Raw genomic sequence first — 23,963 nt, forward strand, 5'->3', positions numbered from 1 at the left:
GAAGAAAAGAGCTTTACAGGGTGAATTGAACTGCAATAGGTAATGTTACTTACTGCTGCCATTTAAATTGGACCATGCAAATCCACATTCGCTTTTTGGGAACATTGCCGTTTATGTCAGAACATAAATGACCAGACCTCACTTGTAAACAGGCACTGAGATTACAGAATGGTAAACTTAGCAGCAAAACTATTTCAAAGCTAACAACACTTTAACGCAATAGTTAGTATTGAGAAAATGACACCACTCCAGGCTATAATCTTAGGATTTGCAGGAATTTGCCCCCGAAGAAGCTTATATGTTTCAATGAGGTCATCCATCATTTTTCTGAACACCCATGAGTACAAACCCAACCTCCACAACCTCCCCTCTTGAAGCAGTCCCTCCAAACCTGTGAACAGCCGAGTGAATCTTCTCTGGACTGCTTCCAATGCCTTACATGAGGAAACCAAAACTATGCATGGTATTCCAGCTGTAGCCGAATTAGCGTCTTAAAGCTTTAGCTGTAAGACTTCTCTATTTTTGTACTCCATTCCCTTTGAAATAAAGGCCACTATTCCATTTGCCTTCCCTATCACCTGAACTTCTCGGCTAGCTTCGTGACTTAAGCTTGAGGACCTCCAAATCCATGCTGTAGCTTTTTGCAACCTTTCCCTATTTAAATAACATAATCAGTTCCTCTATTGGTCCTGCTAAAGTGCACAACTCATGCTCCCACATTATGGGGTCCAAATAAATTAACTTGATGCTTTTGTGTATGTCAAAGTTAAGGACTGCTTTAGTTTAGAAAAGGCATCTTTCAATTATTACAACAATTAAAAATGCATCATTACTTATTCTCATTATACTAAAATGCTTCCTCAAAGATCAGTTATCTGCTTGAATTAAGTTTTTTAAAAAAAGTCTGTGAAGTGCATTACCAATTTAGAAGACAATTTCTAAATTGTGCTCATACATTCATATTTTGGAAACTGAACTCGTTCTAAATGCCAGTGCTTGATCTGTGCTGCCGGATGGTAACTTTGCTCCGCGGTGCACTAAGCATCAGTTACTGGAGCGTAGTGTGAAAAACCAAGGCTTGTATGCAGCACATGGGCCACAGGCTACTGTCTGGACATCCTAGCCAAATCAAGTACTTGAAACAAACAAAAGCCAAAACAATTAGCCAGACTTACCGAGATTGCACTGATCCGTCGAGGCTGGGTACACACAACCCTGCACAGAGAACCCTTGCCTTTCTCAATGTAGTCATCCAGAATGAACTGGGTCACCTGTGTGGTTTTCCCGCAACCTGTTTCTCCACTTATGACAAGCACCTGATTTTCATTGATCAAGTCTATAACTTCCTGCAGTGCAAATGTGGTATGAAAGAAAACACAAGGTTAGTCAAGGCCTACATTCAAGATACTACGGTGCTCACACTCAAATTATCATTGCTCATTATTCAATCTGATTATTGTAGGATCCAATTTCTTGCCTCTGCATGAAGCCTGTCAATGCAATTGTGCTACTTTTGGTTTCATTCCTATTGGCGCTATCTTTCAGATAAGACATTCAACTCAGGCCCCTGTCTGCCCCTTTAACAGGTGCAAAGGATCCCACAGCATAACCTGAACAATAAGAGGGAAGTTCATTCCAGTGTCCTGACAAAATATTTATTACTAATTCAACACCTTTAAAAGAATGGTTGGACCTTTATCTCAGTGCTGTTGGTGGGACAACACTATAACTTTTGTGCATTTTCTTTTTGTTTTGCTTTAAACAAGGTGGTCTTTCACTAAAGCACATGCACACAATGCTGTAGATTTGAGTTTAACAATTAAGCAATCATTTATTCTCCCAATGAGAAGAACAAAATAGAATAAACCAAGCTATTTACATACAACTCAAATTTAAAATTTTTGAAACTCATGGTAAAATACAATCCTAATGATTCCCCAACAGCACCCCTCCTCAGTACTCATATGGAGGGGGAATTCCCTTCACCACCATACCCTACAGGGTCTTATTTAACTATGGCTTCAATTCCCAGTCTCAAGAATCTGATGGGCTATTCAAATCTTCATATATCTGATCTTCAATGTTCCACGCTTCAAATAACTCATTCAGGGTTTTAGACCAACCCCACTTTTTATCTGAACTTTCAAACTAAAACTAAACATACAATGATGGATGTTATTTCTGAATGGCTCGATATTGTCTCTCTTCTTCAGGCACAACTGTCTGGTTTTAGCCATGACTTCTGCCAATCTGAGCTGAAAGGGCTTTCTTCAAGGTATCAGTGTCACCTCCCCAAGTCAAAAAAAATCCAGATTCTTCTAGCCAAAGCCTAATGAGCGATACCAGACCTGGTTCTGTCTCGCAAGTAAAAACTCTCCCAACAAAAATAAAATCTCATCAGTCTCCACCAGCACTCCCTCTGTCATATTGCATTTTAAACGAAATGGTCATGGCTACTTACAAATTTAATCAATAGACTTCTATTTAATCAATAAAATCAATAGACAAAGACCAACACACCACTAGCTCACAATCCAATCTCCAAACAAAATGATACTAAAATAAATATAAATCACACACCTTATGTTTTCATTTTTCTTTGGGGAGCTGTGATCTAAGTTTCAGAAGCATTTATTACTCAGCAAAACTTGCGTTTAGAACTACTTCCATGTCGCACTAACAGTAGTAATATATTAACATTAAGCATACAAGGAGTTAATCAGCAACTATATTTTGCATAAGTCTATGTGCACTCCATCACTCTGTCCTTCTAAATGTGCTTTTGATAAAGTGCCCATTGTTAAGATTTGTTTCCCAGGCTCATGAAAAACTTTCAAATTATATGGCTGCAGAATTAAGCTCCACTGAATAATTTTAAATTCTTAGCCCAAATTTTTCCAAGAAAATTAAAGGATTGCGATCAGAATAAACAATGGAATCTTCCACACTATAGGTGACAAATGCTATAGAGCCAAGATTGAAACATCTTTTTCTCCGCTGTAAATTAATTTTGCTGACATGCAGTCAGTTTCATTGAAAAATCAAATCACAAGCCATTCAATCCTCATTTTGTCATCTTCCAACAAACAGCCCCAGTGTCACTGGCATTGACAGCCAGTTTGAATGGTCTTGTGTAATTCAACACAATTAAAAATCAGTGTGGTTGTCAGGACAACTTTCATGTTTTCAAAAACACTGACACTTTTGCATTCAATCAAATGTTTTGCCTCTCTTCAACAAACCTATTAAACATGCAGCAATGAAGTCCAAAACAATCTTGCAACAAAAACCACTCATGCCAAAATTAAACAAAAATCAAGCATTTTGTCTTTGGCACAGGAAATTCCAAAATAGCCTGCACTTTAACATTTTTAGGTGCTGCTTGGCCTTGTTGCAGTGTAGCCCAAATAAATCAGCTTTGCTGAGGAAAATGCATACTTAGCCAGATATATATCCAAACTGGTTCTCTGTAGCTGCTCAAACAGTTCAGCCAAAGATGCAAATGTTCCTACTAGGTTTGGCTACCAACAGCCTAATTGTTGATGTAACTAACAGTTAAGTAATCCTTCAACAACATTACTAGTTAATTGTTGGAACACTGATGTGTTTTCATTTAGAGACATAAAGATGTACATCATGGAAACAGACCTTTCAGTCCAACTTGTCCAGACCGACCAGATATCCCAACCCAATCTAGTCCCACCTTCCAGCACCCAGCCCATATCCCTCCAAATCCTTCCTATTCACATACCCATCCAGATATCTTTTAAATGTTGCAATTAAACTAGTCTCCACCACTTCCTCTGGCAGCTCATTCCATACACATACCACCCTCGGAGTGAAAAAGTTGCTTCTTAGGGTTCTTTTATGTCTTTCCCCTCTTACCCTAAACCTATGCCCTCTAGTCCTGGACTCCCCGAACCCTGGGAAAAGATTGTCTATTTACTGTATCCATGTCCCTCATGATTTTATAAACCTCTAGAAGGGCAACCCTCAGCCTCCGACGCTCCAGCCTATTTAACCTCTCCCTATAGCTCAAATCCTCTAACTCTGGCAACATTCTTGTAAACCTTTTCTGAACCCTTTCAAGTTTCACAACATCTTTCCAATGGGAAGACCAGAATTGCATGCAATATGCCAACAGTGGCCCAACCAATGTTCTGTACAGCCACAACATGACCTCCCAACTCCTGTACTCGATACTCTGACCAATAAAGGAAAGCATACCAAATGCCTTCTTCACTATCCTATCTACCTGTGACTCCACTTTCAAGGAGCTATGAACCTGCACTCCAAGGTTTCTTTGTTCAGCAACATTCCCAGGACCTTACCATTCTGTGTATAAGTCCTGCTAAGATTTACTTTCCCAAAATGCAGCACCTCGCATTTATCTAAATTAAACTCCATCTGCCGCTCCTCAGCCCACTGGCCCATCTGATTAAGATCCTGTTGTAATCGGAGGGAAGCTGTCCACTACACCTCCAATTTTGGTGTCTTCTGCAAGCTTACTAACTATACCTCTTATGTTCACATCCAAATCATTTATCTAAAATAATGAAAAGTAGTGGACCCAGCAGATCCTTGTGGCACTACACTGATCACAGGCCTCTAGTCTGAAAAACAACCCTCCATTACCACCCTGTCTTCTACCTTGTGCCAGTTCTGTATCCAAATAGCTAGTTCTCCCTGTATTTCAAGAGATCTAACCTTGCTAACCAACCTCCCATGGGGAATCTTGTCGATTACCTTACTGAAGTCAAGTGCTCTGCTCTCATGAATCGCTTTGCTATTTCTTCAAAAAACACAATTAAATTTCAAACAGCATGACTTTCCACTGATCAACTCTACCCAATGCTACAAAAGCTGATTTTTTTGGCTATATTCGTTAATGGAACTTGCTAGTATCCTTTTGCTTTTGTGATATTCATACATGACTAATTTGTTCAAAGCATTTTCCAATTTCGTAATAGAATACAAGCCCACTTTTATTATCGTGTTGACATTGCGAGAGACTTCACAACCTTTGTGACCCACCCTGATTTGGCTCCATCATGATTGTTTATGTTCAGCTACCTTGATTTGGTTCAATAATATTGTCCATCATGCACTTAATCCCCTCACTTGAGCTAAGCCCTCTCGATTGAGTCTATAAAGATGTCTCAGTTAATGCATCCGCCATATTAGTATCACAATGAGCAAAACCATTTTTTCTGGCCTATTCAAAGAAACGGATATAAAATTCTATAATAGCCCTCTTAAGTATAACTGCAAGAGCGTCTTTGAAAGATAAACCATAAGCACGTCATCTGTCATCGTATATATTTAATAAATTAATATTACAAGCACTGATTGTCTCTCCTCCAGTACTCACCACATATTTAACAACTCTCAATTTCTTTTTGATTTGTTAAGACCCCGTGAACCTTGCTTTTAATGATTCCCCAGAGAAAGATAAAAACACAAATACAGAGGAACTTTGATTATCTGGTATTCAATTAATTGAACTTCAGATTTTCGACAAAAGAGTGCAAGGTCCCAATGCGCGGCTGACTGTGTTACTCGGAATTCGATTACCCAAACGAAATACACCTGCTCCTGTGTCCTTCAGGTAACAGAGCCCCTTCGGTACCTTAGTTGCAGCAGCAAAATTTCAAACTTTAAAATTTTTATCTGTTCGAGGTTTCACTGTTATGGTCATTTCAGATGCTTTTTAGCCAAATTACATCCATTGGCCAAATTCACTCAAATTCGAAATACAGACTAGAAGCATAATTTCTGAGTCTCTGGTTGAAGAATGTTTCTTTAACTTAAAAGGTGAGTCTTTTCACTTCCTGCCCAAATAGTAGTTCAAAGCACTAAATCCTTGGACTCATTAGGAACATCCACAATGGAGAACAATAACAAAAGAATTCCTGACAGTAAGTTCTAATCATGATCAAAATTTTATATCACATTTTCAATGCATCTTGGAACTGTGAATGATAAGCAAAAGATACAAACTGCTTTATTCATAAACTTACCACATTTTCATGCAATCCTGGCTAATAATCAGGTTTGAAAAATGTGTTGCTGGAAAAGCGCAGGTCAGGCAGCATCCAAGAAGCAGGAGAATTGACGTTTCGGGCATAAGCCCTTCTTCAGCCCTTCCTGAAGAAGGGCTTATGCCCTAAACGTGGATTCTCCTGCTCCTTGGATGCTGTCTGACCTGCTGCGCTTTTCCAGCAACACATTTTTCAGCTCTGATTTCCAGCATCTGCAGTCCTCATTTTCTCCAATAATCAGGTTTCAATATTTTAGCCTGTGTTTTCCTAATACCCAAGTGTCCAACCTTTGGAATTTCATGAGCCACGCATGTAAAATACAATACTAAGATGCAACTACTACTTGATGAATCACTGTTCATTCCTCATCTGCTGGTGTTTGAAGTAGTTTTTGTTTTCTCATTAACATTTTGCTTTTCAAGAAAGAACACTCTGATATGGATACTGATTCAATTTCTAGTACAACTCTATCAATGCTGAATCAGTTTGTGGCATTATAGAAGATGGGCTAAATACACCACACTCATTAGCTTTACCTTCATCCTTTTCAGTTAAATTTCTGAAAAATGTATCCAATAACTAAATTTCCAAAACATCTCCCTGCTTCATAGAATGAATGAAAGAAAATCTACGGGCCTGAATCTAGCCACACCAGAGTCCGAAACAATCCGCGTGTAGCTCTCGTAACACTGCAGCTTTTTTGTTTAAATATCTCTGCTGGTCCTTCCGTCATCCTTGTTGACGCCAATTTCCTAGAAATTGCCTGGTCATTTCCAAGAATGAAGTCAAATGCTTCGATTGGAATTGGTTTCACAATATCCAATAATATTTCATCACGAGACTGGTTTGAAAGCTCTGTGTACCTGTAAAACATTCTGTGATCGCTCTGGAACATCAAAAGTGTCATCAGCCAGTATCAATGACCAGCTTGTTCAAGTGTGTCTCAATTTTTAAATGGCTTATCTCCTTGATTCAAAGCAAAAGAAAATATCTCCTCTTTTTGAGATAAAAACTCAGACCCTCCAAAAAGCTGATTTTCCTTGCCAATATTTACAAAAAGAATTTGCATGACTACCCTGAACTATTTCTCCCTTCTTAGTAACTTCAAACAAAATATGTTCTTTGTATTACTGCCAATATGAACATCAATTTCCTTTTCAAATGTCCTGCTTTCTGAAGATTCCTCCGACATTTTACAATTGCAATCCATCTCTCATTTAACTTGCAGCAATCGGCTTTACTATATCCAGTTTTACTACAGCGGATGTCAATTGATTTATATTAGGGCTTGGATTGCAAAACTTCTCCTTGATTATTTTGGCATACTCCTACCTGTTTTCTAAAACTAGCATCTCTTCCATCTACAGGTTTACTTTGCCCTTACTTCCTTATGAATTTCCATATGATCATCTCCCCAGCTATAAATGTCTGTGCAAGATTACCTCTTAAAAAAAGATGGCTGTCTGTAAATATAAAAAATCCAACTCAATTGCTCATCATTAGCAAAGTTACTGTCGTTAGATTAATAACCTTTACTATGACTGCAGCTATGGGGACCATCAATATATACTACAAAACAAATTATTTAAAGGAAAGATGCCAAAGCCCTGAAGCAAAGGCAATGGAGTTTACTAGAATAATAGCACGAATGAATGATTTTAGATTCATGCAAAGATCAGAAAAAATGGACTTATTCTCATTGAAGCAGAGAAGATTAAGAGACGATTCTATTGAGGTGTTCAAAATTATGAATAATTTTCACAGGGTACAGAAGGATTTATGTTTCCACGAGTTGGTACTTCAGTAACTAGGGGTCACAATGTCAATATTGTCAGCAAGACAGCTAGGAAAGAGATAAGAAGAAACCTTTTACCATATATACTAGAGTAATAGTCAATCTCTTGTAAAAGTCGATCCTCTATTTTTTTGGCCAAATAATCTGGAACTTTTCATATATCTCCTGTAAAGTCCAGCCCTAGTTCTTCACAGATAACAGATCAATGTTTATGAGTCAGTGTGCCAGCGATCACATTACGCTACAGTTTGCCAGTTGTTTCCCTCCGCTCCCGGTCTTCCAGTTCGTTGGCTGTTGTGTTCTGCTCCATGTGTACAGAATTACCATAATGCATTTTTTCTTTCTGTATTCGTTTACAGATAAATTGGGCTGCTGCTAATGTTACGGTATGAATTTTGACAGGCATGAGTTTCAGCCCCTCAAAAATAGTATCCACGTAATAAATTTAACTTAAAAACTAGTAAAAAAATTGGACTATCACTCGAGTATATATGGTAATTCAGTGTCGTTAGGATTTCAAATACACTGCCTGGGGGAGTGACGAAGGTAGGTTCCACAGAGACATTTTTTTTTAAATAAAGTGCAGGATATATATTTGAAAATGACGAATTCAGAGGGCAATGGAGAATGAGACCAACCAGCTTCCTTCCATACTGTGAAATTCTATGAGGTATATAAAAATAAACACTATGGAGCCAAATTACCTCAGTGTTACCATCAGATTGAGGGAGTTCCCTGGGAAAGTCAGATCTGGTGCTCCAGCCAACTTCATGGCTTTCTTTGATTTGTAGCATATACTTTCTAAAATACAACAGCAAACTGCCCACTTAAGATAATTAATACAAAGATAAATCACTTACTTTCTTCATACCGTAAGAAGGGAGTTTCTCCCGAAATCGCTGGAGAAAATAAAATAGGAATAATATAGATTAAGAAGTTACAATGTTACTGCCATCATATATAAACATCTAAAGCAAGGAAGTTAGATTCTGACTAAAGTGCTCCACAGTTGTGAAATAAATTCTATATGTCTAGTTTTTACAATGTCAATCCAATGTTTTATTTTGGCTAATTGGATTCAGACTGTGGCCAGCACCAGGAAAAGCAAAATTAAAACCCAGAAATAAATATATTGGAAATAAAAAAAAGCAATTCATTAGTCAGTCACAGATTTCCTTCACCACTGTTGTTTCTGCTTTTAACTGCGGAATTCCCTCCCTAAAAAGCTACATGTTTTACGCTAGGTGGTTTAGTACCAAATCCTATTTTTGTTTAACCATTGCTGTGAAGCACATTGGGACTTTTTAATGGCTATATTGAAGGAACTATGCAAGCGAGAGCTGTTACTGATGTTTCTGTTGCAAAGAGAAATTAAACAGTCCAGTTTTAGACTCTTCAGCTCGTATTATTGTCAGATTTTTCCTCTTTACAGAAGTTGACAGAATGTCACAATACTGCCACCATTTTCTGTGGGAAATTTCAGCTTGGTAGTGCTTGCAGGTTCTTGAAGCTTTTACTAAGATATATTCAGATCCAATTGGTACCTCTACGCAAGAGCTTTTCAAAGATACTAAAATTTAACCATTAAAAAATATCTTACTGAAGATTGCTCATAATTCTGATCATCTGGTTGTCTAGTTAAAATAACACTAGATTCTATCAAATGTTACTACAGACACAACATAATTGATTGAGTGGTCTCCTGGTACGTTACATGAACTGACCATGAAGTCATCGGCAGCGTCTTCAGACATAGCAGATGATGATATGGGACTAATTGGATACTTCTTTAAAAGAACTAGCATAGGCACAATGGGCCAAAGGACCTCTTATTATATGTGATTCTAACTCTAGTTGAATGACATTACTCTGAAAATTGCCTTTCAATTGTCTCAGTAAAATTTTTTAATCTCCTTTCTATTTCCTGCAAGAATTCTATGTGCTCTGAAAGAAGCTTTTGAATTATGTACAGCTGTGTGACATAGATGACTACCAAGGAACCGTCGTGAACTCAATTCACATGGACCACTTACAAACAGACCAAAGATGATTTTTGTTTGTGAATCTGGATGAATTTAAATCCCAGGGTGAAAGTAGAGTGCATTTAACCAACTGCAACAGCCAGTATATAAAATTTCCTTCTGAACAGCTAGCAACTCTACACATCATATCACACTGGTAATATGGAATGTGTTACAAATCACTGACACTTTTTTGGAGAGGAAAGAAATACAGGATGACAAACTATTAAGGGTTGGGCTTCACAGGTTAGACCATGGTGTGATTATGTTCCCCGCCATTTATTTTTTGTGACATACCATCATCTTAACTGATCAAAACACTAACATTATTACCTTCATATCCAAGTATCTCAAGCTCGATTTCTTCTTCATAAGGTCTTCCCTCAGTTCTTCATCCAAAAACACATCCTGAGTAATGGTCTCAAAGAGGTACTCTAGATCAGCACTGGTCTCTGGTTTAATTTCCTTGATGGTTGATGTAGAGGGACATGCACTCCTGTGGGTTGTGGGAAGGGGGGAGAAATAATATTCAGAAACCTATCAAAAGTTTGCTAGAGAAAGTAGTGAGTTAGAAAACCAGCTAATCTGCTTCAGTGATGGTGGCGGATAAATAAAGAACAACATTTTTATTGTGCTTTCCATAACCTCAGGATATTGCAAAACATTACACAACACCAAATTTTTTGAATTGTTGTAATATAGGGAAAAGCAAGCCAATGTGAAAGCAGCAAGGTCTCACAAACATTGTGGACATAAGTAACCAGATTATGTGTTTTATTGATGTTGGTTGAAGGCTATATCTTAATTAAAAAGTCAGAACTCCCTCCTTTTTGAATTCCGCCATGGGAACGTTTGCACCTGCCTGAACAGGCAAACAGGTCCAGGGTACCCTTGCCAATCTTTCAGCCAAAACGTAGCAAATCAAATAATGCAGTTCTCAAATTATTTTGAACCAAAGTGCCAGCCTGGAATATGTGCAGAGACCCGCAGAGGAAAAACTGTCATTAATAAGTTACATTGGACAGATTTATTTGGAAATGTAAATAAGTGAGTACCTGAATAGGTAGGTTAACATTATAGACAGACACTCCATCTGTGTTAACCACTTCAATATGTATTTTAAACATTTGCTGTTTAATTCCATACTTTCAGCACTTGCTTCCCCCAACCCTCACAAAACCCATCAGATTTCACCAAAACTAAATCAACAATGCTCACTCTTGCTCAACTGCCCAAAAACAGATCTCCCCTCAGTACAGATTCCTTCACAAACATCTGTCACCTTCCCCTTGAGGATTCACTGGCAAAATGCATTAGATGCTAAAATAAATTCAGCCTTGCATCCCAGGAGGGCATAGTGCACACACCCTTATCAGCCAGGTCTGCGGTGAATCCCATATCATCCCTCAGTGTTCAGGCCAAGATTAATAGAACAGAAGTTCATATTTATCCAGCTTCAACATGTCAGGTTAAGACAAAACAAAGGAAGTAACTTATCACCGCACTGCATAAAATATACTTCCAACCAAATTAGAGTGGCATCTGCATCCATCTGGAAATGGTAAGCAGGAAAGGAGGGCAAACATTTAAAGTAGACAAATAAAAAGTGGACCAAGAACAACCTCACAGTAAATTTAAAAGCCTTTTAACTAGACCAGATATGGGGACAAACACCTTAGTAAGTGTCCTGGAAGTTCCTACAATTTTTTTTAAAATATGAATCATTCTCAAATGTGGGCCTCACTGGTAAGGCCATCATTTAGTACCCACAAGTTGTGGGTATGAAAGTAGAGCTCTTGAACAAGAGTGGTTGATCTGAAGAATAGTCCCATTATGTTGGAAGGCAGGAATTCCAAGATTTTAACCCAGCACTGAAGGAAGTCGTGTTAACCTCATGTGCCTGGTGCTCTTGATCTTCATGGTTGTAGAGATTACGTTTGGAAGGTGCTTCTGAAGAACGCTTAATGAATTGCTGTAGTGCATCTTGCAAATAGTACACACTGCAACCACTGTATGCTGACGGTACTGAGAGACAATGTTTCAGGTGACAGATGGATTATTGCTGAAACAGACTGCTTTGTCATACACAGATGTTTAGCTTCTGGGCTGCTGTTGGAGCGCTACTCACTATTAAGAGTATTCCCTTAACTAAGATTGTGCCATCTAATGGAGGTCAAGGTTTATGGAGTCAGGTGGTGCAATACTCGTTGCAGAATTCCCATCTTCTGACTTGCACTGTGTAAGGGGTGGTACACAGTTTCTGTTCAATGCTAATACCTTGGATGTTGATCGGAACATCTTGTTTACATTTAGACCAAAATTGTAATGAGATATGGTGTTGAGAGGTTCTTGCCTACCCAAACAGAGCACAGTGAGCAGATTATTGACGACTCAGTGCCACTTGACAACAATGGAACTTTTCATCACTTTGTTAATGATTAAAAGCAAAATGTGAGCCAATGAAAACTGAACTGAATATAGTCCTTTTTGCAAACAGGACTTATTTATGCACCAAAAGAGGTTTGGTGATCCATTTTTTAAGCAAAAGGTTAGTATCAACTTTTACCCAGGTAATGTTTTTGAGGGATTTACTTCTAAATAAAAGGTAATGTGATAGTGAGTTTTGAGAAGGTAATGTGATGTATGGAAAAACTTGATCAGTGCCCTCAAATACATACGTGTTTATGAACATTCAAAAACCACAGCTGAAAAGATTCCTTTATCCAGTCTGATGAATTTTCAACTGGCCATTTGGCCTCTAGTCTTTCATGGAGCACGGTACTCAGTTCGAGATCTGTTTTTACTACACTCAGCGAACAGCAGGCAAACAAAATGTACTATGAACAAAGTGCACCCACCAAAATCCAACTGTCACATTAAACCTGAATTCACTCTCTGACATGCTCCCACTTCAGCGAGCCTCATCAAACCACTAAAATGGAAGCACTGACACTGGTTGGGCCTGTGATTTCAATGCTGATCAGGGGTTGGGGAAGGGAGGATCACGCCACTGGAAAACGTCACACTGTCTTTGATATGGCACAGGAAATTTACCAAGTTTGCTTGCACGTGTACTATTTTCACGAACAATGAATTGAGACAGACGAAGGCGCTTTTAGCCAAAAATCAACGGCGACTTGGGCACATGCTTCATCAATCCTCAAGTAGACCTTTGATCACACAAAATCTTTTAGTTTAGCTTTGTCTGCAGCATGCTGCTTCCACAAATTAGTATGTTGGAGTCCTATCTTGTAGCTGCATCAATCAAACACCTCATTTTTAGGTATGCTAAATATTGCTCCGAGCATATTTAGCATGTCCTGTATGTCTCACTGAATTAGGGTTAAGTGTTACCTTTTTTTAAAAAAATGGTGACAGTAGAATGAAGAAAATCCTAAACCATAAAATTACAAATTATTGAGAAAATGATGCCTTGCTGAATGTGTTATGAATCGATCTTTTGTGAGGCAATGCAGCAAGGTTGAGACTAACCCTACTCTGAAAGCAAGATTTTGTAGACCTCCCCAATAGAGTTCTGTTCTTTGGCTATGCTCATTCACTTAGTGGTATTCAGCAGGGAAGGCAGGAGGTGATGACCAACAGATTTCTTTGCCCCAGTGTGACTTTACCATGAGACTTGGAATTAATGTCCAACTCCCAGAATCACTTCCTCTCTATTGTACTGCAGTGTGTTGCCAATGGTGCAGGACTGAACCAGGGATTAGAATAGTAGGGATAGTTGGGACTGTAGCTGTGAGATATAGGAACACAGAATTTAGGAGTAGGATTAATGAGATGATTCAGCCATCGGGTAAATTGCATCATTAGAACATAATTGACCTGGCTCTGGTCTCAACGAGTATTCTCTCTATTGTTTCACAGTGGTGCATAGATTGGGAATAGTTGAAGCCCCAAACTGATCCCTGTTACGTCACTTGTTGCAACTGCAAACCAGAAAAATCTCCATTAATCTCTATTTGTTAGCCAATCCCCCCATCTACGTTCGCATGTTACTCCCTACACACCTAAATACACAGCAACCTTATCAAATGCCTTTTGGAAATTCAAGTACACCACATTTTCTGGTTGCCCTCTGTCACCTACCATGTTACTCCCTCTAAAAACTCAAATCGATTTGTTAAGCTCCTGTTCCCTTTCACAAAGCCATGGTAACTGCCTGACGTTATGATTTTCTATGCATCGTGTTAGTCTCCTTAATGGATTCTAACAATATATCTATGACAGATGTTAGGCTCACCAGCCTATAGTCATTACTCTTTGGTATTGCTGATTTGGTGAATATTACTTTGTCAGGTTGTTGCTTGAGAAATCGGTGGTACAGATCTCCCAAATTTGATATGAGTTCCCAGATGTTAGTGAGGACGACATTGTAAAGTTATCTGTGCAGACTGTACTTTTGTCATATTGGGTATATGGATCGATACCAGGAAACCCATCCGATTTATTTATTGCTCATTTTAGTCGTGGCTAGAGGGCTTTGCCCACAATGTTCCCTCCAGGTTGATGTATGGAATACCACACCAACCCAGGAATTAACATGGGAAAAGGGTACATAACTTTCAAGTGTGACTGCTACATTGCCTTGAACTAGTCTCCGTATGACCTTCCTGTAGCTTACTGAAAAGGAAGACTTTTTTTTCAACAAACCACTACACTAATGTGTGTACCCCAATAGAGGATTGAATGCGAAATGGCTATATTTTAGAGAAACACTTCGAAAATAAAAGCTGATCTACTTACCTCCAGTTCTTGCTAGAGTCGGCTGACACTGAGGCACGCTGATCTTTGTAATCACCCCGTGTCTGGACAGAATTCAGCAGTCGGGTGATGTGCTCCTCTCTTGCTTCATCCATCTGCACAACTGCCCTCTACAATAAGGCAGAAAGAGCAGAACAATATTGGTAAACATGCTACCTCAATTAAACTATAGCATCTTGAATATGCAAAGAATAATTAAAATTGTTAAGATTGCCAAGTTTGGGAAATGTTAACTGTGTTTCACTTTCCAGAGATGCCAGCTGGCTATTTTTCTGCTGCACCTTCTGGCTTTCAGAATTCCAGCAGTATTCTTCTTTTATTTGAGAGCACAATTAAACGATCAATCTACTAACTGTAGTAATCATAAGTGGAACACTTGTTCAGGGGTCAGTTAGCTCAGTTGGCTGAACAGCATGAGATCAATGTCGATATTAATATTAGGCCCTGCCTTTTCATCTTCACCCCTCGCCTGAGGTGTGGTGACCCTCAGATTAAACTTATCACCATTGTCTCTTTCTAAGGACTTAAAACAGGCTCTGAATTGAATTGAATTTATTGTCACGAGTACCGAGACACAGTGAAAAGCTTTGTCTTGCGAATCATACAGGCAGATCACACATTTAAATAGCAAAGATAAGTATGTAATAGGTAAGTAGCAGCAAAAACAAAAACACAGGTACAGGCGAATGTTAAGAGTTTGCAAGTCCATTCAATATTCTAACAACAATAGGGTATAAACTGTCCCGTGCTCAGGCTTCTGTACCTTCTCCCCGATGGTAGTTTGTAGAAAAACATTGCCAGGGTGGGATGGACCTTTGAGAATGCTGGCGGCCTTTCCTTGACAGTGGGCCTAGTAGATGGACTCTATAGATGGGAGGTTGGACTTTGTGATTGTCCGGGTCGAGTACACCACTCTCTGTGACCCATCTCTGATCTTGAAAGATACAGTCGCCATACCAGGTAGTGACACATCCATATAGAATGTTCTCGATGGCCATCTAAAAACATTGGCAAGGGTATTCACCGTCATAACAAATTTCCTCAGCTGCCTGAGGAAGAAGAGATGTTGGTGGGCCTTTGTAACCAGTGCATCAACATGAAGAGTCCAAGAAAGCTTGTTGTGGATGACCACTCCCAGGAGCTTGACACTCTCCACTCGTTCCACCTCTGTGTTGTTAACGTGTGGGGGGGGCATGAGTAACATCCCGCCAAGAGTCAATAATGAGTTTTTTAGTTTCACCAGCATTGAGAGCTGGGTTGTTTTCAGTGCACCATTTTTCCAGGTCTTCCACCTCCCATTTGTAGTCTGTGTCATCACCATCTGAGATTCAATCGACTGTGGTGGTGTCATCAGTGAACTTGTAAATGGCATTAGTCTAGTATTTAGCGATGCAGTCATGGGTATACAGGGAGTACAGTAGGGAGCTGAGTACACACCCCTAGGGGCTCCAGTTAGTGAGGATGAAATATTGAGATTATGGCAACTTTTCTGTTTTAATTTGCTGAGGGAACTACTGAAATGGCGGAGGAAAATCAGGAAAAAGAGACAAAATTACAGTGAGGCCTTTCAGAAGAAAAATTAGGAAACACTCCCTCACATTAAAGATTTCACAATTGTTTTTTGAAATTCTCTCAGGAACCTGGACGCTGTTGGTCAGGCCAATATTTATTGTGCATGGTTATCCTTCAGCAAAAGATAGTGAGCTGGTTCTTGAACAAAAGATAGTGAGCTGATTCTTGAACCACTGAAGTGCTGTAGGTACACAACAATGCCACTGGGGAAGGAATTCCAGAATTTTGACACAGCAACACTGCAATAAACAGCGATACATTTCCAAGTCAGGATAGCGAGTGACTTGGACAGTAATTTGCAAGTCGTGTTCCCATGTATCTGCTATCCTTATCCTTCCAGATGGAAGTGGTTATGGGGTTAGAAGGTGCAGTACAATTAGCTTTGGTCAATTTCCACAGTTCATCATGTAACCAGTACACACTGCTCCTACTAAGCATTGGTGAAATGAATGAATGTTTGTCGATGTGGTGCTAATCAGACAGATTGCTTTGTTCTGGATAATTTAAAGTTTCTTAAGTGTTGTCAAACTGTACTCATCCAAGCAAGTGGGAAGTACTCCATCACACTCTTGACTTTAGGCTGTAAATGGCGAACAAGCTTGGGGAGAATTACTCTCCGCATTATTCCTAGCTTCTGAAGTGCTCTTGTGGCCAATACATTTATGTAGAGTCAGGAACATAGAACATTACAGTGCAGTACAGGTCCTTCGGTCCTCAATGTTGCACCAACCTATGAAATCAAGCTGAAGCCCATCTAACCGTCTCTATTCCATTGTTGTTCATATGCCTATCTGTTTTAAAAAATTCTCAAGGTCAGGTTCGTAGGAGAGTAGTCTGACACAGAACAAACGACCAAGAGGCGAGTCTGCTAGAATATGGGCATTTTATTCCCCGCAGCGTCGCCACAACGGGTCTGGCTTATACTCACTCTACATGTTACCGGAACTGGGAGCCGTCAGTTCTCGTAGAGCGGTTGCCAACAACCCACGCTCGGCGGTTAAACGTAACCCCGGAGCAGACTCACCGAACTGGAGACTTTTCCAGCTGATATACTCATTTCCAGATATAAACATTCATGTGAACAGCAGCGCAAGGCTAAAAAACACATTCCATTCTGGTTACATACAGATAAGAAGATTCACACGGGGAGGTGTGTAATAAGATTCACACGGGACTAAGCAACACCTCCATTCCGGTTAGATTCACACATGTATTGGGACATAATTTTTTAACCGTTTCACCACATTCCACTGCTTGGAATTTTACACCACACTATCCAATGACCATTTAAATGCCTTTAAAGTTGGCGAGTCTACTACTATTTCAGGCAGTGCGTGCCACTCCCCTACTACTGAGTAAAGAAACTACCTCTGCCATCTGTCCTATATCGATCACCCCTCAATTTAAAGCTATGACCCCCCATGCTAGCTATCACATCCAAGGAAAAAGGCTCTCACCGTCCACCCTATCTCACCCTCTGATTATCTTATATGTCTCAATTAAGTCATTCCTGAAGAAGGGCTTATGCCCGAAACGTCGATTCTCCTGTTCCCTGGATGCTGCCTGACCTGCTGCGCTTTTCCAGCAACACATTTCCAGCTCTGATCTCCAGCATCTGCAGACCTCACTTTCTCCTCAAAGATTTCAACCTACTGCGAATCCTCTTACAAGGATGCCTTCCTTGAAGAAGCTCTCTTCCTCCCTCTACATTCCTGAAGAAGGGCTTATGCCCGAAACGTCGATTCTCCTGTTCCCTGGATGCTGCCTGACCTGCTGCGCTTTTCCAGCTCTGATCTCCAGCATCTGCAGACCTCACTTTCTCCTCAATTAAGTCATCCCCCAACCTACTTCTCTCTAACGAAAACAGCCTCAAGTCCCTCAGCCTTTCCTCGTAAGATCTTCCCTCCATACCAGGCAACATCCGAGTAAATCTCTTCTGAAGCCTTTCCAAAGCTTCCACATCCTTCCTATAATGGAGTGACCAAAACTGTACTCAATACTCCAAGGGCAGCCGCACCAGAGTTTTGTCCAGCTGCATGACCTCATGGTTCTGAAACTCAATTCCTCTACCAATAAAAGCCAACACACCGTATGCCTTCTTAACAGCCCGATTAACCTAGGTGGCAACTTTCAAGGATCTATGTACCTAGACACTGGGATCCCTCTGCTCATCTCCACTCTTAAGAGTACTCTGCCTTCCTGTTACTCCTTCCAAAGTAAATCACCTCTCACTTTTCTGCCTACTAAACTCCATTTGCCATCTCTCAGCCCAGCTTGGCAGCTTATCTACGTCCCTCTGTAATGTACAACATCTTTGGGCACTATCCACAACTCTACTGACCTTATGTCATCTGCAAATTTACTAACCCATCCTTCTATGCCCTCATCCAGGCCATTAATAAAAATGACAAACAGCAGTGGACCCAAAACAGATCCTTGCGGTACACCACTAGTAACTGGACTCCAGGATAAACATTTCCCATCAACCACCACCCTCTCTGATCCAAACCATAAATCACCCTCAATTCCACGCCTCATATTGTGAAATAGCCTACCTTGGGGAACCTCATCAAACACCTTGCTGAAATCATATGCACCACATCAACTGCTTTACCCTCATCCACCTGTTTGGTCACCTTCTCAAAGAACTCAATAAGGTTTGTGAGACATGACCGACCTGTCACAAAACCATGTTGACTATCCCTAATCAACTTATTCCTTTCAAGATTATTATAAATTCTATCTCTCATAACCCTTTGCCCACAACCGAAGGAAAACCCCCTGATCTATAATTACCAGGTTTGCCTCTACTTCCTTTCTTGAACAAGGGAACATTTGCTGTCCTCCAGTCTTCTGATACTATTCCTGTAGTCATGATGACATAAAGATCAAAGCCAAAGGCTAAGCAATCTCCTCCCTGGTTTCCCAGAGAATCCTAGGATAAATCACATCCAGCCCAGGGAATTCATCTATTTTTACACTTTCTAGAATTGCTAACACCTCCTTGTGAACTTCAATCCAATCTCATCTAGTAGCCTTAGCTCAGTACTCTCCTCAACAACATTGTCTTTTTCTCGTGTGAATACTGACAAAAGGTATTCATTTAGCGTTTCCCCATCTTCTTTGACTCCACGCACACCTTCCCACTATTACCCTTGATTGCCCCCTAACCTTACTCTGGTCATTCCTAATATACCTACAGAAAGCCTTAGGGTTTTCCTTGATCCTAGCACCAACAACTTTTCATGTCCCCTTCTGGCTCTTAGCTCTCTCTTTAGGTCTTTCCTGACTAACTTGTCACTCTCAAGCACCCTAGCAGAGTCATCACATCTCATCCTAACATAAGCCTTCTTCTTCCTCTTCACAAGAGATTCAACTTCCTTAGTAAACCATGGCTCCCGTGCTTGACCAGTACATACTTATCAAGGATCTGCAGCAGCTGTTCCTTGCATAAGCTCCACAATTCAATTGTAGCCATCCTGTGCAGTTTCCTTCCCCATTCTATGCATCCTAAATCCTGCCTAATCCCTTCCACCAGCTAGAATCTTGCCCTGCGGTATATGCTAATCCCTTTCCATCATTAAAGTAAACATAACCGAATTGTATCCTGAACAAAGAGACCTTGGAGTGCAGGTTCATAGTTCCTTGAAAGTGGAGTCGCCGGTAGATAGGATAGTGAAGGCGGCGTTTGGTATGCTTTCCTTAATTGGTCAGAGTATTGAGTACAGGAGTTGGGAGGTCACGTTGTGGTTGTACAGGACATTGGTCAGGCCACTGTTGGAATATTGCGTGCAATTGTGGTCTCCTTCCTATCGGAAAGATGCTGTGAATCTTGAAAAGGTTCGGAAAAGATTTACAAGGATGTTGCCAGGGTTGGAGGACTTGAGCTATAGGAAGAGGCTGAACAGGCTGGGCTGTTTTCCCTGGAGCATCGGTGACCTTATAGAGGTCTACAAAATTATGAGGGGCATGGATAGGGTAAATAGGCAAAGTCTTTTCCCTGGGGTCAGGGAGTCCAGAACTAGAGGGCATAGGTTTAGGGTGAGAGGGGAAAGATATAAAAGAGACCTAAGGGGCAACTTTTTCACGCAGAGGGTGGTACGTGTATGGAATGAGCTGCCAGAGGATATGGTGGAGGCTGGTACAATTGCAACATTTAAGAGGCATTTGGATGGGTATATGAATAGGAAGGGTTTGGAGGAATATGGTCCAGGTGCTGGCAGGTGGGACTAGATTGGGTTGGGATATCTGGTAGGCATGGACGGGTTGGACCGATGGGTCTGTTTCCATGCTATACATCTCTATGACTCTATGACTTCCTGCTAAATACCATAATGTAGTGAACTGTAATAGCAGGTACAATTCGTCTATTAAGCCAACACGGGAAATCCTAAAAATTGTTAGGTGATATGATTTGTAATGTTGCCATAAAATTCTGGTTTCGGACATGGGCCTTCCAAATGACTGGATAAAACCAGGATGCACTTCCCTCTCTCAAACAAAGGTAAAAGATCCCACTGTAACAAGAGGATGTTGGAGTGGAAAGACCTCAAATGTTCTGATCAACATTTTCCCATTGAGAGAGATTTGTTGGGTCATTTATCTCACTGTGCTCAGTAAACTTTCACAAAGTGGTCACTTCACTTCTGTACACGTATGATGACAATTCAAAAGTAATTGGTTTGAAGCCCTTTGAACTAATCTCAGGAAAACGTCAATGCAATTGATAACAATGTAACAATGGATAAGCACTCTTTTCCCATTGATGTTGTGATATATATTGTATCTGTTAATGAGGGATCTGTGGGCAAGATGTAAGTTGGGGGCAGAAGGGGAAGTGATTGGAGGGAGATAACAGGGGATGGAGGGGTAAATGAATTGGATTAGGGAGAAGGGAGTGTGTGGTTAGGGAATGCGTTGGACAGAGATGGGGACTTAGTGAGTTGCAGGGGTGTGGGCGAGGAATGGTGGCATGGATGGCTTTGTGCGTGGGAAATCATGTCTCACAAACTTGACTGAGTTTTTTAAAGAGGCAACAGAGGGTTGATATGGACAGATAGGTGTGACCTATATGGACTTCAGTAACGCAATTGACGAGGTTCCCCATGGGAGACTGATTTGCAAGGTTAGATCACACAGAATAAAGGGAGAACTAGCCATTTGGGTACAGAACTGGCTCAAAGGTAGAAGACAGAGGGTGGTGGTGGAGGGTTGTTTTTCAGACTGGAGGCCTATGACCAGTGGAGTGCCACAAGGATCGATGCTGGGCCCTCTACTTTTTGTCCTTAACATAAATGATTTGGATGCGAGCATAAGAGGTACAGTTAGTAAGTTTGCAGATGACACCAAAATGCGAGGTGTAGTGGACAGCGAAGAGGGTTACCTCAGATTACAACAGGATCTGGACCAGATGGGCCAATGGGCTGAGAAATGGCAGATGGAATTTAATTCAGATAAATGCGAGGTGCTGCATTTTGGGAGAGCAACTCTGAGCAGGACTCATACATTTAATGATAAGGACCTAAGGAGTGTTGCTGAACAAAGAGACCTTGGAGTGCAGGTTCATAGCTCCTTGAAAGAGGAGTTGCAGGTAGATAGGATAGCGAAGGCGGCGTTTGGTATGCTTTCCTTTATTGGTCAGAGTAGTGAGTACAGGGGTTGGGAGGTCATGTTGCAGCTGTACAGGACATTGGTTAGGCCACTGCTGGAATATTGCGTGCAATTCTGGTCTCCTTCCTATCAGAAAGATGTTGTGAAACCTGAAAGGGTTCAGAAATGATTTGCAAGGATGTTGCCAGGCTTGGAGGATTTGAGCTATACGGAGAGGCTGAACAGGCTGGGGCTGTTTTCTCTGGAGTGTCGGAGGCTAAGGGGTGACCTTATAGAGGTATACAAAATTATGAGGGGCATGGATAGGATAAATAGACAAAGTCTTTTCTCTGGGATCGGGAAGTCCAAAACTAGAGGGCATAGGTTTAGGGTGAGAGGAGAAAAATAAAGAAGAGGCCTATGGGGCAACTTCTTCACGAGAGGGTGGTACGTGTATGGAAAGAGCTGCCAGATGAAGTGGTGGAGGCTGGTACAACTGCAACATTGAAGAGACATTTGGATGGGTATATGAATAGGAAGGGTTTGGAGGGATATGGGCCGGGTGCTGGCAGGTGGGACTAGATTGGGTTGGGATATCTGTTGGGTGGGTGAGCAGAGGGATTTGGATGGGGCGGAGGGTGTGGGGGAGGGGATGAGGGTGGGGGTGCAGGAGGGGGTGGGGAGGGGGGAGGGGGTGGGGAGGGGGGAGGGGGGGGGGGGAGGGGGTGGGGAGGGGGGAGGGGGGTGGGGAGGGGGTGGGAAGGGGGAGGGGGTGGGGGTGGTGATGGGGGGGTGGGGATGGTGATGGGGAGGGGGGATGGGGTTAGGGTTAAGTAACGGGGCGGACTCTCACCTCGCTCCGCTCCTGCTCCTTGCTCTTCTGGCCCTGCCGCTTGGCGTACCACAGGCCGATGTCTTTGCCTTTCAGGTGCGCAGGATGCCGGCCCCGGCCTCTGCCACCGCCCGACTGTTCCCATCCCGCCGAAGACGATCCTCCGCCTCCTCCTCCTCCTCCGCCTCCTCCTCCTCCTCCTCCTCCGCCGCCGCCGCCGCCACTCCTCCAGTAACGCGAACTCATGACTTTACCGACAACGAAACGCGCCCAGAGGCTGGAGCCGAGTAACCGCCGCCACCGGGAACCGGAGGAGAAAGCGGGCGGCGCACCCTGATGGCGTCACAAGCGTCTGTCGCAGGATAGTGACGTCACGTATGATTCTGACTGGCTTCTATGACGTCATCACGAGTGCAGTATCAACTTTAACCCAACCCTCCCCCAGAATAATGATCTCAAGACCATTCCCCCCGACAGTAACCCACTACAATACCCCCTCCCCCAGAATAATGATCTCAAGACCATTCCCCCCGACAGTAACCCACTACACTACAATACCCCCTCCCCCAGAATAATGATCTCAAGACCATTCCCCCCGACAGTAACCCACTACAATATCCCCTCCCCCAGAATAATGATCTCAAGACCATTCCCCCCGACAGTAACCCACTACACTACAATACCCCCTCCCCCAGAATAATGATCTCAAGACCATTCCCCCCGACAGTAACCCACTACACTACAATACCCCCTCCCCCAGAATAATGATCTCAAGACCATTCCCCCCGACAGTAACCCACTACACTACAATACCCCCTCCCCCAGAATAATGATCTCAAGACCATTCCCCCCAATAGTAACCCACTACAATACTCCCTCCCCCAGAATAATGATCTCAAGACCATTCCCCCCGACAGTAACCCACTACACTACAATACCCCCTCCCCCAGAATAATGATCTCAAGACCATTCCCCCCGACAGTAACCCACTACACTACAATACCCCCTCCCCCAGAATAATGATCTCAAGACCATTCCCCCCGACAGTAACCCACTACACTACAATACCCCCTCCCCCAGAATAATGATCTCAAGACCATTCCCCCCGACAGTAACCCACTACACTACAATACCCCCACCCCCAGAATAATGATCTCAAGACCATTCCCCCCAATAGTAACCCACTACAATACCCCCTCCCCCAGAATAATGATCTCAAGACCATTCCCCCCCCCGACAGTAACCCATTACACTACAATACCCCCTCCCCCAGAATAATGATCTCAAGACCATTCCCCCCCGACAGTAACCCATTACACTACAATACCCCCTCC

The 23,963-nt window shown here is 41.7% G+C and overlaps 1 protein-coding gene across 1 annotated transcript in view; it reads right to left on the bottom strand.

The window, feature by feature from the left end:
* dhx36 (DEAH (Asp-Glu-Ala-His) box polypeptide 36) overlaps positions 1-22,875 on the bottom strand; it is a 95,306-nt gene extending 72,431 nt beyond the window's left edge. Inside the window, exons 1-5 of the mRNA XM_087993353.1 lie at positions 22,651-22,875; positions 14,619-14,746; positions 10,191-10,353; positions 8,697-8,735; positions 1,176-1,346 (exon numbers count right to left, since the gene is read on the bottom strand). Of these exons, the coding sequence (XP_087849479.1) occupies positions 1,176-1,346; positions 8,697-8,735; positions 10,191-10,353; positions 14,619-14,746; positions 22,651-22,875 (726 nt within the window). The remainder of the gene's footprint in view (positions 1-1,175; positions 1,347-8,696; positions 8,736-10,190; positions 10,354-14,618; positions 14,747-22,650) is intronic.
* Between the last annotated feature and the right edge of the window lie 1,088 nt (positions 22,876-23,963).

This window comes from Chiloscyllium plagiosum, unplaced genomic scaffold, assembly GCF_037043375.1.
Source record: "Chiloscyllium plagiosum isolate Xiang-an unplaced genomic scaffold, Cpla_swu_hap1 HiC_scaffold_13, whole genome shotgun sequence".
NCBI lineage: Eukaryota > Metazoa > Chordata > Chondrichthyes > Orectolobiformes > Hemiscylliidae > Chiloscyllium > Chiloscyllium plagiosum.